Source organism: Caretta caretta, chromosome 3 (assembly GCF_965140235.1).
Source record: "Caretta caretta isolate rCarCar2 chromosome 3, rCarCar1.hap1, whole genome shotgun sequence".
Taxonomy (NCBI): domain Eukaryota; kingdom Metazoa; phylum Chordata; order Testudines; family Cheloniidae; genus Caretta; species Caretta caretta.
Genome location: NC_134208.1, coordinates 48,416,644 through 48,432,143, shown reverse-complemented (window position 1 = coordinate 48,432,143; position 15,500 = coordinate 48,416,644). Strand labels below are relative to the sequence as shown.

Sequence of the window (15,500 nt, the reverse complement as noted above, 5' to 3'; positions counted from 1 at the left end):
CTCCCAGCGTGCACCATCCCTTTTGGCTGGCAATACTGCACAATAGATCTGCTCTGTTCTGGAGCTCTGTTTGCACACTGGAATAGGGTGTACTTGCTTGTGGGACCATTCTCTTCAGGAGTGCAGCTACATCTTCCCCCAAAATTATCTGCCTTTGCCACAAACAGTTTAGGAAATAAGAATCGGCCTTTTCCACCATAGTATCTTGAAAGGAAAATAAAACCCAAAGTTCATGTGTTGATTTAATTTAATATAAAAAGCATTGCACATGTGCAGCACAGCATAGTACGCCCCAAACCCCCTGAAAATCCTCTAGGCTCCGTAGACCCTGTCACGTATTTGTCCCTGTCCTACACTGTTGGTGTCAGACAGACACAACAACATCATTTATTTTGAGACTGATAGTGATAGAACAGCTGAGAGAGGTTGCTGCATGTTCTTTTAATAAATGAGCTTACTGACTGGTAGACCGAGTTCGGTTTGATCTTGGTGAGAAAATGAAATAATATAATGCTTGAACTTGAAATTCAGTTGTTTAGAACAGGGGTTCTCAAACTTCATTGCACCGCGACCCTCTTCTGACAACAGAAATTACTTAACGACCCCGGGGGGGGGACTGATGCCTGAGCCCACCCAAGCCCCATTGCCCCTGATGGTGGTGGTGGTGGGGGCAAAAACCCGAGCCCCACTGCTCTGGGGGGTTTGGTGGGGGGGCAAAGCTGAAGCTCAAGGACTTTAGCCCCAGGTAGGGGGCCTGCAACCTGAGCCCTGCTGCCAGCCCTCGGGCTTTGGCTTTGGCCCTGGGCAGTGGGACTCAGGTTTCAGCCCTGGGCCCTAGCAAGTCTAAGCCAGCTCTGGCAACCCCATTCAAAGGAGGTTGCGACCCACTTTGGGGTCCTGACCCACAGTTTCAGAACTGCTGGTTTAGAATGTTAAAAGAAAATCTCCAAAAGTATATTTCTGTTTTATGCATATTCCAGCAAGGTTTAACTCACTGATCTCAGTGGAGTTCCTCCTGATCAATACTGGTGTAAATGAGATCAGAATTAGCTCTCGTATTTCTGGACTTGTAGGTTTTACTGTAAAAAAAATTAGTTGTTTGATGATATTCCCTGCTGTGTGAGGGGGGTATTCTCTTGGGAAGTTTTTGGAAGCAGATTTCTTCGTGTGGACACAGAGATGGAAAAAATAGGTCTCTCTGTGTTCCTTAATGAAAGCAAATAGAAGAATGGATGAAAACTCTAAACACAGACATTTAACTAAAGGCACCAAAATAATGACATTAGCTATATGCTGTGAATTGTGATTGGTGATGGAAGAACCCTAAAAGGTTTGTAGGTTCATTTTCCAAAAGTTTGGAAGTTTTTGCCTTCCTGTCTCTTTGGTTTGCAAAAGGGTCCGGTGGATAGGATGCAGGACTGGGGCCAGGAGGCCTAGGGGGAATAAATGCTATGTTGTGCTGCCTTTACACCAGCTATGCAAAGTGTCTGTATGAGTGGGATCAGAGCCATTCTTATAATGTAAATGTAGACTGACCTTTCATTGGTCTCCATAGGAGAGGTCAGACAGAGGTCCATAATAAATATGTGGTCCAAACTTCAAAATTTTAGCTCAATAGAAACATCAAAAAATTCAGACATCTTGTTACAAACATTGATTTGCATGATGTTATATTAGTAGATACCTAAATGTGAGGCACACTGTCTTCACGGAAGGGGATGGGGGGCGCAAAATGGACAAGACTCTCCAGAGTCTCTAGAGCAGTGACACTCAATTAGATCTACTTAAGGGCCGATTTGAGAATTTCATGACTAGAGGCAGGCCATTTGTGCAGAAGCCTGACCAAACCCCTTTCTTCCCCCCCAAAAAACAAACTTCAATTGCCAATGAATAAAGACCTTGATTGCAACATAAGTATTCGTGTTTCTATCTTTTAACAAAGTTTATAAATCAAAATTTTTACCGCGTTTATGGCAATATCTATTGGAGAGGTGATATGGATGATCTCTGGTAAGCTTTGTGAAGAGTGGTTTGTAGGAGGTCATGGCCATAGGTGCTGACTCCATGGGTGCTCTGGAGCTGGAGCACCCATGGGGAAAAATTAATGGGTGCTCTGCACCCACCAGCAGCCAACCTCCCGTCCCGTCCCCGCCTCCACCTCATCCCCTGAGCGTGCCACGTCTCTGCTCCTCTGCCTACCTCCCAGCGCTTGCTGCTGCGAAACAGCTGTTTGGTGGCGTAGCAAATTCTGGGAGGGAGGGAAGGGGGAGGAGCAGGAACATGGTGTGCTCAAGGGAGGAGGTGGGGAAGAAGCAAGGCCAGGACAGGGATTTGGGGAAGGAGTCAGAATAGGGGCAGGGAGGGGGTAGAGTTGGGGCGGGAACTTTGGGGAAGGGGTTGGAATGGGGGCGGGGCCGGGGGCAGAGGGAGGTCGAGCACCCACTGGCGTGAGTAGAAGTTGGCACCTATGGTCATGGCAAGGCTCATGCACTGATGAAGATATTCCTCTCTTCAGGCGATTACAGTATTGATTTTTTATATCGTTCGTGGTAGAAAACCTAGATTCGCAGAGGTACACTGAGCCCAACATCATTAAAAGATCTAAATGGCTAAATTCTGGCTATTTTGGAACTGGTCAGCATATTGAGTCCAGAAATCACAAAGTCCCACTTCTCTGAATTTTGCCTTCAAGACATCTGAGCTCTGGAGCCTTACAATTTCTTATTGAAAGGCATATTCATAAATTGAATCAAGAATGTTCTTTGCTTCAGGAGGGCAAGGTCCATCGGCATAGACAACAAATGGCTCATGAACAAATAAAAGCAAATTCTTTGGAATTTTAAAATTTTTGATCAAATTGTTTAGAAATTCTTGCAGCATTTTCATCTGTAGCAGCAACACACAATGTTGGAAAGTGCAACATCTTTCCTGTTAAGACTGTTTGAAAGATTTTCAAGATTCCTCTGAAAGGCACACACTTTTTCAAACAGATCCCCAACACTGCTTTCATGGCCTTGGAGCTGCAAGTTGAGGGAATTCAAGTGACCAATAATATTGCACAGAAAAGCTAGTTATGACATAGAGGGGACATCATTCATAAATTCCAGGAACTCGCAAGCCTTATTGGTCTTGTGGTTTCAAAGAAATTCTATTATTTCTTTTTGAAGGGCACAAAATCTCTCTTGCGTGCACCCCTTACTTAACCAGGGAACGTCATTGTGCTACAACAGGTCACTGTATTCAGCTGAAATGTCTTGTAAAAGAGCTTTTAAAAGACGATGTTGCAAGCTAGAAGTTGAACGTATGTAGTTCACTAATCTCATCACAATATCCATTTTTTTTTTTCAAGTCCCCAGACAATTTACCACACAAAACAGTCTGGTGAATGACGCAGTGAAGTGTGTTTAATGAAGGGTGTATCAGTGCCAAACATAAAAAGCCCTTCTTTTTCCCTGTCATGGAGGGAAGCAAGTTTGTAAGAAGTAAGTTTACTTTCTGCAGATCTAAATCATTTTTTTCAAAAAGGCCTTTTACCTTTGCAAAAATGCGCTCACCTGTGGTGTAGGGTTCTAATCGTATTAAGCACAAAAATTCTTCCTTGAAAATTTCAGCATCGTAAAATCTAAGAAACTGCAAAAGCTAGATCGTGTCACTTATGTCACTTGATTTGTCCACTTCAAGAGACATGTATTTAGTGTTTTTTAAATCGGAAAGCAGTGCTGACAGACAGTCCTCGTAAATTACCTCCAGTGTTCCCACCTCTGTGGAATCGGGCAGAGGAACTTGCTTCACATGGTTCACAATGTCATCTTTGTTTTTATCTCTAGCAAAAACCTCCTTCAGCATTTCCCACTGCTTCTTAGGTTCGGCATCCAGGAAAGGCTTTTTCTTTTTAGCTAGTATGAGAATTTAACCTCCTTTTACAATTGACAATATATCTACCTTGATCTAATGTCCAGAAGTAGAATTATACTGCCTTTGCTGTGTGGATGTGATACGCAAGTATCTCGGAAAACATCAGCAGTAATTCATTATGGAAAAATCTTCCAGATGGCTTGTTCGGACTAGTTTTCAACATAAACATAAATGTGCTTCTGTTGTTAGTCCCACTTAAGATGATAGTCTTTGTAAATTGCAGTAGGAGCAAGGTACCTTGAACTAAAATACATTTATTTAAACCTAGCAACAAATATGTTAATTATTTGTTTCATAACAAGGATATACAAATCTCTCCCACAGCCCAGATCTAGTTCCCTACTGCAAGCAGAAGAGGAATTGGATTGATTCCTGATGCTCTTCTCACGCACACAGATGTGCTGACAGTTGAGAGATCATCTCATAGATCCCATATTGGCAGAAGAATTTAGCCCCTGTGGCAGGATTAAAAGCCTAAGAAGAGCCTGTCTGCCCTTTTGCATGCCATAATCAGACAGTATTCTGGAAACTCAGAAAGCTTTCTGTAAGACAGAGGTCCACAAACTGTGGGGCAGGCTGCCTGGGGGGTGCTTAGGAACTTTTTGGGGGGTGCAGTGGGGCCCAGGCCAGCCCGCACAGGGTGCAGGGAGGGAGTGCCACCCAGCCACTCCCCGCCCCCAGCTCTGTTCCGGTCCCGCCTGCAGCCTCATCCCTGGCTCCAAGCCCTGCGCCTAGCCCCGTCCCCAGCCTCGGTGGGCCTCTACTCCTGGCCTTGCCCCAGCCTCAGCCTCTGGCTGCAGCTCCATTCCCGGCCCAGGGCTGAGACTGGGGACGGGAACGGGGCGGGGCTGGAGCCACACCTGGCCGCGAGGCTGGCTGCTGGCCCTCACTGCAGTCCAACTGTGGCTCCGCTCCCACCCCTGGCTGTGGCTCCGGCCCCACCCCAGCCCCACTCCAGGTCCCACATCCACCCCCAGCTGAGGCCCCAGTGTCAGCCCCCTATCTGCATTCCCCTGAACCCCGGCCCCACTTCAGAGTCTGAAGGGGGGGGCAGTGCAGACAGGGTAAGGTGGGAGGACTCTCAAAATTTTGGGGAACGCTGCTGTATGGTGTTTTAATGGGGACCCAAAATGAGGACGTAGATGAAAGCCCTACAACCTCTGCCGTGGCAGGCAATGTCAAAAGTCTCTGCCTCTATGAGAAATGAGAGCCTCTGTGTCCCAATTTAGTAGGTTGGATGGCCTCTCTTGTGCCAAAATAATCCAAAATCAGAGCAGTTAGAAATGTTGAAAGTCCTCTCAGAACTGCTGAATCTTAAATTGTGGCCAAATTCTACCCTTCTTTATACTTGTGCAGCATAGTTGACATTGTTCTTTCATGGATGTAACTGAAGGCAGAATCTGGCCTAAGGGAGAGCGTGTTCAGGTTAAAAGTTACTTTTTGAAGTGGTGCTAAAAGTACTGTTTGAGGAACCAGAACTCAGTGGGTTAGTTGAATATAATGATTCATTATAGCAATGGGATGGATAAAAAAAGCGAGCCTTGGGTAGATACACTGTTTAAGAGGGAAAGCTGAGAATGATGAGATACATTCTTGTTGATTAATGAGTGATAGGTTTCTACTAATTTTTTGCTGTATTTGGTTCAGGGGCCAAAATATGGGTTACATTTTTGCCTGGATCCAGCCAGTTTGCACGGGCTGTAAATCAGGGCAGGATTTAGCTCTGTCTTTTTTTTTTTTCCTGCAATTTATTCTGACTTGGGTGCGAACTGTGTCCTCCTTAATTGATCCTTATGTAGGCCAAAGTAGATAGGTATTAGGCCTCAGTAAACATGGTAGGGATTACGCCTTTGTTACTTTGACAATTTGTTGCCTATCTTGTGGCTTTTCCACTGTTCTTCTTTCCATATTTAATAAAATATAAGAATATGGAAAATGTGGAAGAGGGTTGAATATAAGTTTACATTGCAGCTAATTTTGTTTTTGTATTTCTCTTGGCATAGTGACTGAACAAACCAAGAGTGGCATGTTGAGATATATAAGTGTGTGTACATTACAGAAAAACAGCATTAAATATCGTGGTGAATTCTTGGAAAGATACAGCATGTTAAATTTCATTTCTCTCTCCCTCTCTATTTCTGCAGGTTCGCAAGCATGTGAATGATCTGTATGAAGACCTGAGGGATGGACATAACTTGATCTCCCTTCTAGAAGTCCTTTCTGGGGATACCCTGGTGAGCTTTTTTTAATCACTGTGCAATAATTTCAGGCCATTATATACCCATTTATGCAGTTTGCTAACTCTTCAGACGTGGGCTGTTAGGATTCTCTTTGATATATCCCACACTATGCGACTGTTGATCCCAGAGGCATAAGTTGTATTTCTGTTGATACATACCACACCATGAACAGTGTGGGGAATATGAACTATTTTTGTCAGTCTTCTTCTGTGATCATGAAACTTCTTTCTTTTTATAGATTAATGTACTAGTTCTTTATCTCGTTTCCTTTTTTTCTTGGATTTTCTTTAGCAAATGTTGGATGGTTAATATTATTTCACATTAAAGAAAACAAAGTACAAATAGCAAGGAAAAAATGTCCCTGAAATTGTCTAATACACTCCTCGGGTGTCATTTCCTTTCTTTGTGAGCATTACTTCCCTTGCTTGGTATTTGTTCTCTTCATTATGTTCTTCTGTTCATGCTCTTCTCTTCATTTGTGGTCTGTCTTGTGTCTTTGCTGTCCTATCTTCTGTCTGTTATATTCATTAGCCAAGGGAGCGAGATTTTTTGAAGACCTTACGGTTGGTGAGTTCAACAGAAGCATGCGCGTATGAACAGCATGAGGATGTGGAGGATGAGGATAAGGGGGTACGTGCCGACCCCCATAACTATACTAACTTAGTATTTGAAGTGTGGTGACTGCTAACTTAAAAGTAACCTGTTAGTTTGGTGTTCTGCCGTAGTTCAGTGGAAAGGACAAAAGAACTCATGCTGATCAACCAGGATATACATATTCTGGAAAAGACTGATAAGATGGAGATATGGACAAAGATGTTTTTTTCATTCAGTTCATTTGCAAACAGTGACATGCAAAGCTTTAAGATCTCCATTTATTTTCAATCACTACACTTAAAAAAGTTGTACAAATACAACACTATGTAGGCGACAATCAAAATACTATGTAATTATGTTATTTTATATTCAGTTACACTAAGATTTCTTTTTATTTTCAATCACTGTAATTTATGTAGCAATTATGCAGACAATATAAGCAAAGGGTAAAATCTTGGCTCCATTGAATGGAGTAAAACTCTCATATACAACATTTGTACAACATAATATTATGTGGAATTATGGAATTTAGATTAATTATGAAAATATTCTTTTATCGTCACAAAGATGGTTGATCTGATTTAACTATGTCACTTTTCAAAGTAGATAGTGCACAGTGGTAGTACTCATAGCTATGTGTAGTGCTTCAGCTAGTAAATATATTGATTGCGTGTAGGGCTTATTTTATGGCAACAGATGCTGAATTACCAATTTTTTGACTGATTTATGTCATCCAGAAGGGAAGTATCTACTTCAAAACTGTAAAATGTTGAGTATTGGCTGGTCCAAAGGAAGTTGTTTCATGCCTCTGTAGAACCAGCATTGCTAGTGTTTGCTAAAGCAGCTTTGTATGTTGGGGTCCAATTTCTATCCTTGGATGCGCAGTGTGTCATGCTGCTCTTATGATTTCATTGGAATTTGTATGCTTTCATCCAAGGGCATAATGTGTCTCAAGATACTTGTACTTTAGCTGTATAATATTTCCCCTCTGTGATCTTATATTGTTACTTTTTGACAGTCTGGACTTCAGCAAACTCTCCTTGTTTTGGAAAGTAAGATGCCAATTCTGTAGTCCTTAGTCCCACTCATGGAAGTTATTCTATGATAAAAACTGCAGGGATTGATCCAAACCTTTCAGTAGTTTTAAAACAGATTGAAATCTTATATGGTAACGTAAAATTCCATTTTTGTGTTTTAGTCTCTGCTTCTTTTCCAATTGCATTTCATCATGTTTCCTCTTGGCAAACACGTGATATCCCGTAGGGGGGAAAATAGTTCAACTAAGGAAAATCTGTGACTGTCTGACTGTTTCACAGAGATTGTCTGAGGAAATGCTCATATTCATCGCTGAGCTGTATAAGTGGTTTGTAGTATGCTTGAGCATATTACTGTGACAGTTTGTGAAAAATCTGAAATAAGGAAGAAGGATATTATATTATGATGACATAAATTTAACTGCTTTCCTATTGTTGATCTCTGACAGCTAAGTAAAAAACTCCTTTTCTGTGTAATTCTTCCTGCTGGTGATTTTACACTAACTGAATGCTGTTTTGCCATGTTGCCATTAACACACCATGCATAATTGTTTTATAGTTTCTTCTTTGTTGATTTGTTTTTGCTTTGGGATGAGGGGGATCCTTAAGTTTCCTCATGCCTCACTTGCATAAGTGTTCACATAGTAGATCACACAGTTGTGCTAGAACAGAAGTTAATGAAATCCTACCTGAGGAGGGAGTACACAGGCACTAAGACTGCAGTTATAGGATTTCTATTGGTAGGAAAGAGTTTATTTTCATGACATGTTTCTAAATATATATTTATTAATATGTAGTTAAAACACAAACAAAATCTAAACACACATCACACCTGCATACTAAGGTAAGTTTTCTTATTACATTATTGCCAGAGTCATTAATTGGACAGCTCAGAGGTACACATGATTATTACTTGTGATTTGGTTTAACTGAAATGTTGTAAATCTTTTATTATGATGCAACATCTAGTTATTTCCCACTATGGCTTCGATCCTGCAATCTGGTTCATATGGGTAGGCCCCTGTGCCCATGAGGAGCCCTCTTGACATCAGTTGCACTTGGCCGGGACACAGGCACCTACTGTAATGATCAGATTACAGGATTGGGCCCTTTGATTCTGCTCTCCAATAGTTGTGCAAATAAATTTCAACTGCAATGAAAACAGGCTTTCTATAAATTCATAGCTCAGTTACTTTTCCTTAAGTTTCAATTACACTTTTGTAATAGATGTAGAAACATTAGTGTTTTAAGGATTTAAAATGGAAACTTTTAAATCAGATTTTTTACCTTGTAGGAGTTTTGGTCTTTGGAAAATCTCATAACTTTCATTTTCTAATTTTAGCCCCGAGAGAAAGGTCGGATGCGTTTTCACAGACTCCAGAATGTACAAATTGCACTTGACTATTTGAAAAAACGCCAGGTATGGTAATAGTTTTAATAAATAAAGCTTAAGTGAAAATTGCACTTATACAGTTAATAGAAGCTTGATGGGGGAAGGAACAGCTATGCTATTTGTTCTTTTTTAAAATGCACACAGTAAAAATGGTTAGAAACAAGGATCTGATTTATTGTGGTGCCTGAACTGATGGTGGTGGACATTTGGTGATAGGGGAGATGTCGAGCAAAGGTGTAAAGCCACTTTTGTTCCTCCCTTGTTCTGAGGGGGCCCTCAGTGTCATCTCACTCCCAGCAAAGCAGCTGCAGATATTGCCCTAACTTACACCCAGCTGTCGATGGCCCCAGGTAGCCATTCTCGCAGCTGAGAATAGCTGGAGCACAGTAGCACTCAGGCCAATGCTCCCTTTTCACAGGAATTCCCCCAACCTGCATCCTATGATGCCTCCATGTCATGGGGCAGGTAATTTGTGAGAATTCCCCAGTAATCACTTATGGCGGCTTTACAGCCCTTTGGTGCTGGCAGAGCTGGCATGAAGAGTCGTGAGTTGTGAACTGGTGCTGATAAGCGTTTTTTGCTGGCTTTAAACATTGGCTGGAAGAATAGAAAAGTGACACAATAGCAATACGTTCGTTTTAAATAAGAAATGCCACCTGCTGACATCTGCGCAATGAGGATTCAGTCCCGTACCGCTGGAGTCAGTGGGAGCTTTGCAGCTAACCTCAGTGGAAATAGGATCTGCACTAAGAAAACGAACGGCCACACAGGCTGACAATCAAAAATAGCATATTTGTGCAGCCTAGACGCTGGTGGTTTGGTAGTGCTATAGCTTATTTCTAAATGGGAGACCCTGGTTCAATAAATCCATAAGAAATGCAATGCGCAGCCATGTTCCTTTTTATTAAGGTGCAGCAGTCAATGGAGATTATAGGTTTCAGCATGCAATGATCTGTTATGATCTGAGTATTCAGGACTCTTGAATCAAGGCAGAATATTGTATGGTGTCATCGGTGGTCTTTTCATCCTGCATGTCCGTATTAAATAGGATGGCTACTGTGCAGTCTCCTCTATTTTACACAGCTTAGGTGCAGCTCTTGGGACCTTGGCAAGTTGCCAGCGTGACCCTGATTTGTGTAAGGTTTCAGTGCCCCTGCCAGAGGGACTGCCAGTCTGGAGGAAGATGATACTTGCACATAAGTGGTTATCACAGACTTCAAGGATAAGGGAACTTTGCCAGCAGTTGGGGTAGCTCCCAAGAACCCTGGAATAGAGAAGGCACATTTAAAAATGATATTTGGAAAACATATTGCACAAGATTGGTTGGGTGACTTCCTGTTGGAAATAGTGTATTGTGATTTAGGTTAGATAGGCCCCAAATATCCATAATTGTGAGGGTTAACTTTGGAAAGGCAAATGAGTAAAATAAAAGCAATATGTGACTGTAGGGTACATTTTTGTCAAAACTGAACAGTTTTTATAATGTAATAGGAGGGGGAAAATTAGGATCTCTTAATTTTTTTTATAACTGTGGGATATATTTGTGTGTGTGTGTGTATATATATATATATATATATATATATATTGTTCCATGGGGAATGCCTACTGACAGTAGTTATACCTATGTGGGGAGTCAAGAAGAAAATATGGCCTTGCACATTAAATGTTGATGCAGTGTGTATCCTAAAGAACATACACAAATAATTATTGATTAATATAAGCATCAAGTGCATTTTATTTGGGTCATCTTTCAGTTGACAAACTAAATAGGCACATTTTATACGTACATACATATATATGCACTTGATGTTTATATTATATATATATATATAAATTCATATATATATATATATGATGAAGTGGAATAATATATATGAAGATGATAATAATAGGTTACCAAAAGGTGTCAGTAACCCATTCTGAATAAGAGATTATTGGAGTTGCAAATATGATTGACCATTGATTTTGAAACTTCAGTTAGTAATTTTAATCCTGTTCATTAGTTAAGATGTGAGAAACAATTTGAAGGTGTGAAGTGCTATATATGTGCTTATTTATGATTAATTATTATTAGAAATGTAAACATTATAAAATATTGTCATTGGTTTAGTGGGCCACATTCTCTCCTGCAGCTGAGCTCTCTTTGGTGCAGGAGAGTGGGTGGAGGGGGAGGGTGCCAGGGAGCCAGTTATAGTTCCCTCAGTCTAAGGGCTGTCCTGTGCTGCTCTCGGCCCTGGGATGACTTACAACAGTCCACTCTTGTCCGTACCCTGATGTACTACACCCCTAACACAGCCTCTCTATTTCTGACATGCCCTTTGCACCGGGATGCGGGACAGCTGGCACAAGAAACTTTCTAGCTGAGAGTTCGTCCCCACTAGGGTGGTTCTCAACTGGCCAGTTACGACCAGAAGCTAGGTCCTTTGCACTGCACAAAGGAGACAGATTGTATTGAAATGTGGTCTAATATGTTTGTTACTGAATACATTACGGATTCAAGTAGTGTTTAGTTTACAGTCAAACCCGAGTGGTGGAATAAACGTTTTCAGCACCAATTTGTTTCAGCTTTTACATTTATTTTTCCACAATGGCAGGTGAAACTGGTAAATATTAGAAATGATGACATAACAGATGGAAATCCCAAGTTGACTTTGGGGTTAATATGGACCATAATTTTGCACTTTCAGGTAAGCCTTGTTTCTCTTGACAATATATGTTCAGTCAGATACTGTGTTCTCTGGTAGGCAATTATCATGAGTGCACGAATCAGTTGCAGTAGGAATCTGTAGAAACTGTATAATGTGGGATCTCTCTTCTCCAGTGTTTGAAAATTCTGATGACTTATATGATCAAATATACGCACTGAATCATAAGCTACTTAGTTAGACATCTCATTCCCTATTTGTAGAGAGATTACAAAAATAGCCAATTTTATGGTTAATTTTATAAAGAACAATGCTTTTTGTGCATTTCTTTCAGTTCTAATAAAAGGTTCTTGTTTTGTTGCTCACATACAGGCTTGTTTTGTTGAATAATAAGATCAGAAAAATACAATTGTTTTTGCATCTTTTGGAGTTTGTTTTCTGCTGATTTTGAGAACTGAAAAAATGTTACTTCTAACATTTTCTAAAAATACGAATCATTTTAAAACATTTAATTTTGAAGGCAATACATTTGATGGTAATACTGGATCACACTAGGCTGGCACTAAAATTTTTCCACAGTGATTGGATTGTGTACAGTATAATTCATCTTTACAGTATGTGGTATAGAATTGCTTCTCAAAATTAGAGTTAGACAATGGCACTGGAGGTAGATGATGTAGTGCAGATGACTGTTAAACCTTATTTAGTGTGACTACTGCAGTATTGTTAGAAACCAATTCCTTCTGGTGCAGGCATTTTAAATGATCAGAAGCCTGCATAATCAAATAACAATATGTGGCATAGCATCATACTGTTACTGTTTAGGATTTTTGGTTAAAAAACTGTATTACCAAAAGCCTCTTACAGTGTAATTTAGCTTTCTAACTATAAATCCTAAACAGGAATAGGAAGGAGCATAAATATATAGGAAAAATGCTATGTTTAAGTATATGTATTTATGAAAATTGGAACAAGTAGGGGTTAAGTATACTTATATTCACTGGAACTACTCATGTCGTGTGCATAAGCACTTTCAGAATTGGCCTGTTGGTTATCTTGTTATCAGTATTGTGAAGCACCGAGGAGAGTTTTGGGTGTATGTAAAAAGACAATGAAAGTAAAACCCTCAAGTAACTGTCTCTATCTATAAAGAATAATGAGGGAAATAAATTTATAAATTACGTGAACCACTTTGACAGGGTGTTTACCATTATTTTCCATGAGCTATTTTCCATTGCACAAGACTTAAATAGAAAACTTCTTGAGTTGCAGTTGTAGGTCTAATTCAGTCTCATTTAATGTTTGTTTCCACCAACCTGTATGTTATGTCATACCAAAATGCACTAGCTGTGATCTAATGTGTGAGACTTGAACAGAACTAGAGTTTTAAAAATAAATAACTATTAAACCACTCTAGGAAATATGAAATAACTAAAAATTAGAAAATCATATTGTTGGAGTTCTGCCTCTTTACACATGAATGGGTGCACTCTCTGGACCAAATTCAGAGGTGATTTTTAAGTTAAACCCCTTTGCTCTAATATAGACTTCTTTACACATTGGAGCCTGTTCCTCTCATCAGTTGCCTGCATGCAACTTCTTTTGGAGTCCATGGTAGCTTGGTGCAGTTGATGGGATAACCAGGTTCACTGGATGTAAACAGATCCAAGGGAGAGCGAATGTGAGGGATCTGACTTATACACCTTACACATTATTTTTGGATTTTACCTTGTCTTTTGTTAAGAAAGTGCGCTGATGCTGGCTGAATTGGAATCAACAATTCTCAGTGTGAAGATATTGCACTATGCTCTGTTATTTATATTGTTTTAATTACATTGCAAGCTGGGAGGTTTGCAAGGTACCAGGGATTTTTTGGCTCTGGTTAGTGATCTAAGTTGTTTGCCACAGTCATGATGCTTGTTTGGGGGATAATGAGATTTCACCAAAACATGGTTCTAAGGGCTTTTATACTAGAGGAAGGCATCATATGCAAAAATAAAACATACAGTGTACATTTGAGGCTCAGTTCTCTCCTGCATCTGAATTATGCTTGGCTCACTGGGAGAGGAGATGGCTGTAGTGCGCTGAGTCAGCACCAGCCTAGTCCCAGATCAGCATAAGTTCTGCTCTAAAATATGTTACTGCCTTCTGCGGCCTGTGCAAATCAGAAGGTTGCAGGTATATTCTGCTGGATGGAGCCCTTGGTAATAATACATACAAGGGGTAGAAATGGTAGCATATTGCTTTCATTAATTTCTTCTGCATGCGTTGCTGGGCATGTATGTTGCAAGTTATTCTGCCCTTTTGGTGTGGAAAATACACAAAGCATATATATTTCCAGGATATAGTCTTTGTTTTATTTGTGCATTTCACATATTTTTTGGGGGAAACAGTTTATGGTTAATTTTTAAATTCAAGTACAAAATGCAGTGTGGACTATTTTGTGTGGTATTATGTCTAGAACATTTAGTCAAACTAATAATGTGCAGAATTATATACCGTATATACACTGTGCAAGATTAATTATAATTGTATAGATTGTGTAGCAAATTCTTCCTTCATACCTATACACCTCCACTGAAAATGGAGTTGCACAGGTATAAATAAAGGTAGAATTTGGTCCTGTAAAAATATGTACACATTTTGCAAAATAGCATCTACATAAATGCATGAACTTTTGTTTCCAAAGCCCTGCATTTAAAAATATTTTCAGCTGACCTGCACTCAGCTTAGTTACATCTGATTTAAGAAAGAAGGAAAATAACTTCCAGGTTAAAAAATCCCAAATCTGCCAAACTTCAGGAGTCTCAGGCACTTCCAAACTGTCAACCAACAGACTTTATCTTCCTCAGCTTCCCATTGTCAGACTCATCTTCACATGCCACACATATCCTTAACCTTTGTCCCATCCCAGCAGCCCATGTTCCATCCAGCCCTACACACCCTGAATGATAAAATGCAGAGAATGCACCATTCTCTCAGATGCATGTGGGCTGGCATCATCTCTTTCCTCTAATCAGCAAGCATGTGTTTTTGCCACTGGTGTTCTTGCCTGTTAGGGTATGTCTACGCTGCAGCTCGGAGTGTGCTTCCCAGCACAGGTAGACAGACAGGTGCTAGCTCTGCTTGAGCTAGCATGCTAAAAACAGCAGTGTAGTGGGAGTAGCACAGGCAGTGACTCAGGCTAGCCCGAGAACATACCCTGAGAATCTGGGTGGCTTTGTACTCAGGCAGCTAGCTTTGAGCCGCTGCCCATGCTAACCCTGGCTACACTGCTAGTTTTAGCATGCTCGCCTGAGCAGAGGTAAGGCATATCTGTCTGTGTGTTCTGGGAAGCATGCTCACAGCAGTAGTGTAGACATACTCTTACTCTGGTCTCTGCTCCATGCTAATCTGTTCGCCAGTCAATCCTTCCTCAGTCTGTCTCAAGGCAGTCTGTTAGTCTATTGGCTCAGTTTGTTAGTCTATTGGCTGTTTTTCTTGCAGGCAAGAATAGGAATGCCGGTCTCATGCAGTGGTTTTCAAACTGGGGTATGCATATCCCTAAGGGTACGCAAGCTCCCGTCAGGGGATATGCGACAAAAATCCTGTAACGGCGGACAACACACTTCATTTAGTAAGATTTGGCATTCTAATCATAGGTATATTATGACCCTGCTCAGATGGGGATACACTGTAA

At 40.7% G+C, this 15,500-nt stretch overlaps 1 protein-coding gene across 16 annotated transcripts in view; it reads left to right on the top strand.

Annotated features, from left to right (window-relative positions):
* The window catches only part of DST (dystonin), a 485,843-nt gene that overhangs the window by 203,635 nt on the left and 266,708 nt on the right, over positions 1-15,500 (top strand). For 12 of the 16 annotated variants that reach the window (XM_048845229.2, XM_075126480.1, XM_048845227.2 and 9 more), the window contains 3 exons: positions 6,060-6,149; positions 9,126-9,203; positions 11,771-11,863. In XM_048845229.2, the coding sequence (XP_048701186.2) occupies positions 6,060-6,149; positions 9,126-9,203; positions 11,771-11,863 (261 nt within the window). Of the gene's footprint in view, positions 1-6,059; positions 6,150-6,686; positions 6,786-9,125; positions 9,204-11,770; positions 11,864-15,500 lie in introns of all 16 variants that reach the window. The other 4 variants (XM_048845239.2, XM_075126483.1, XM_075126482.1 and 1 more) reach the window with 2 other exon arrangements.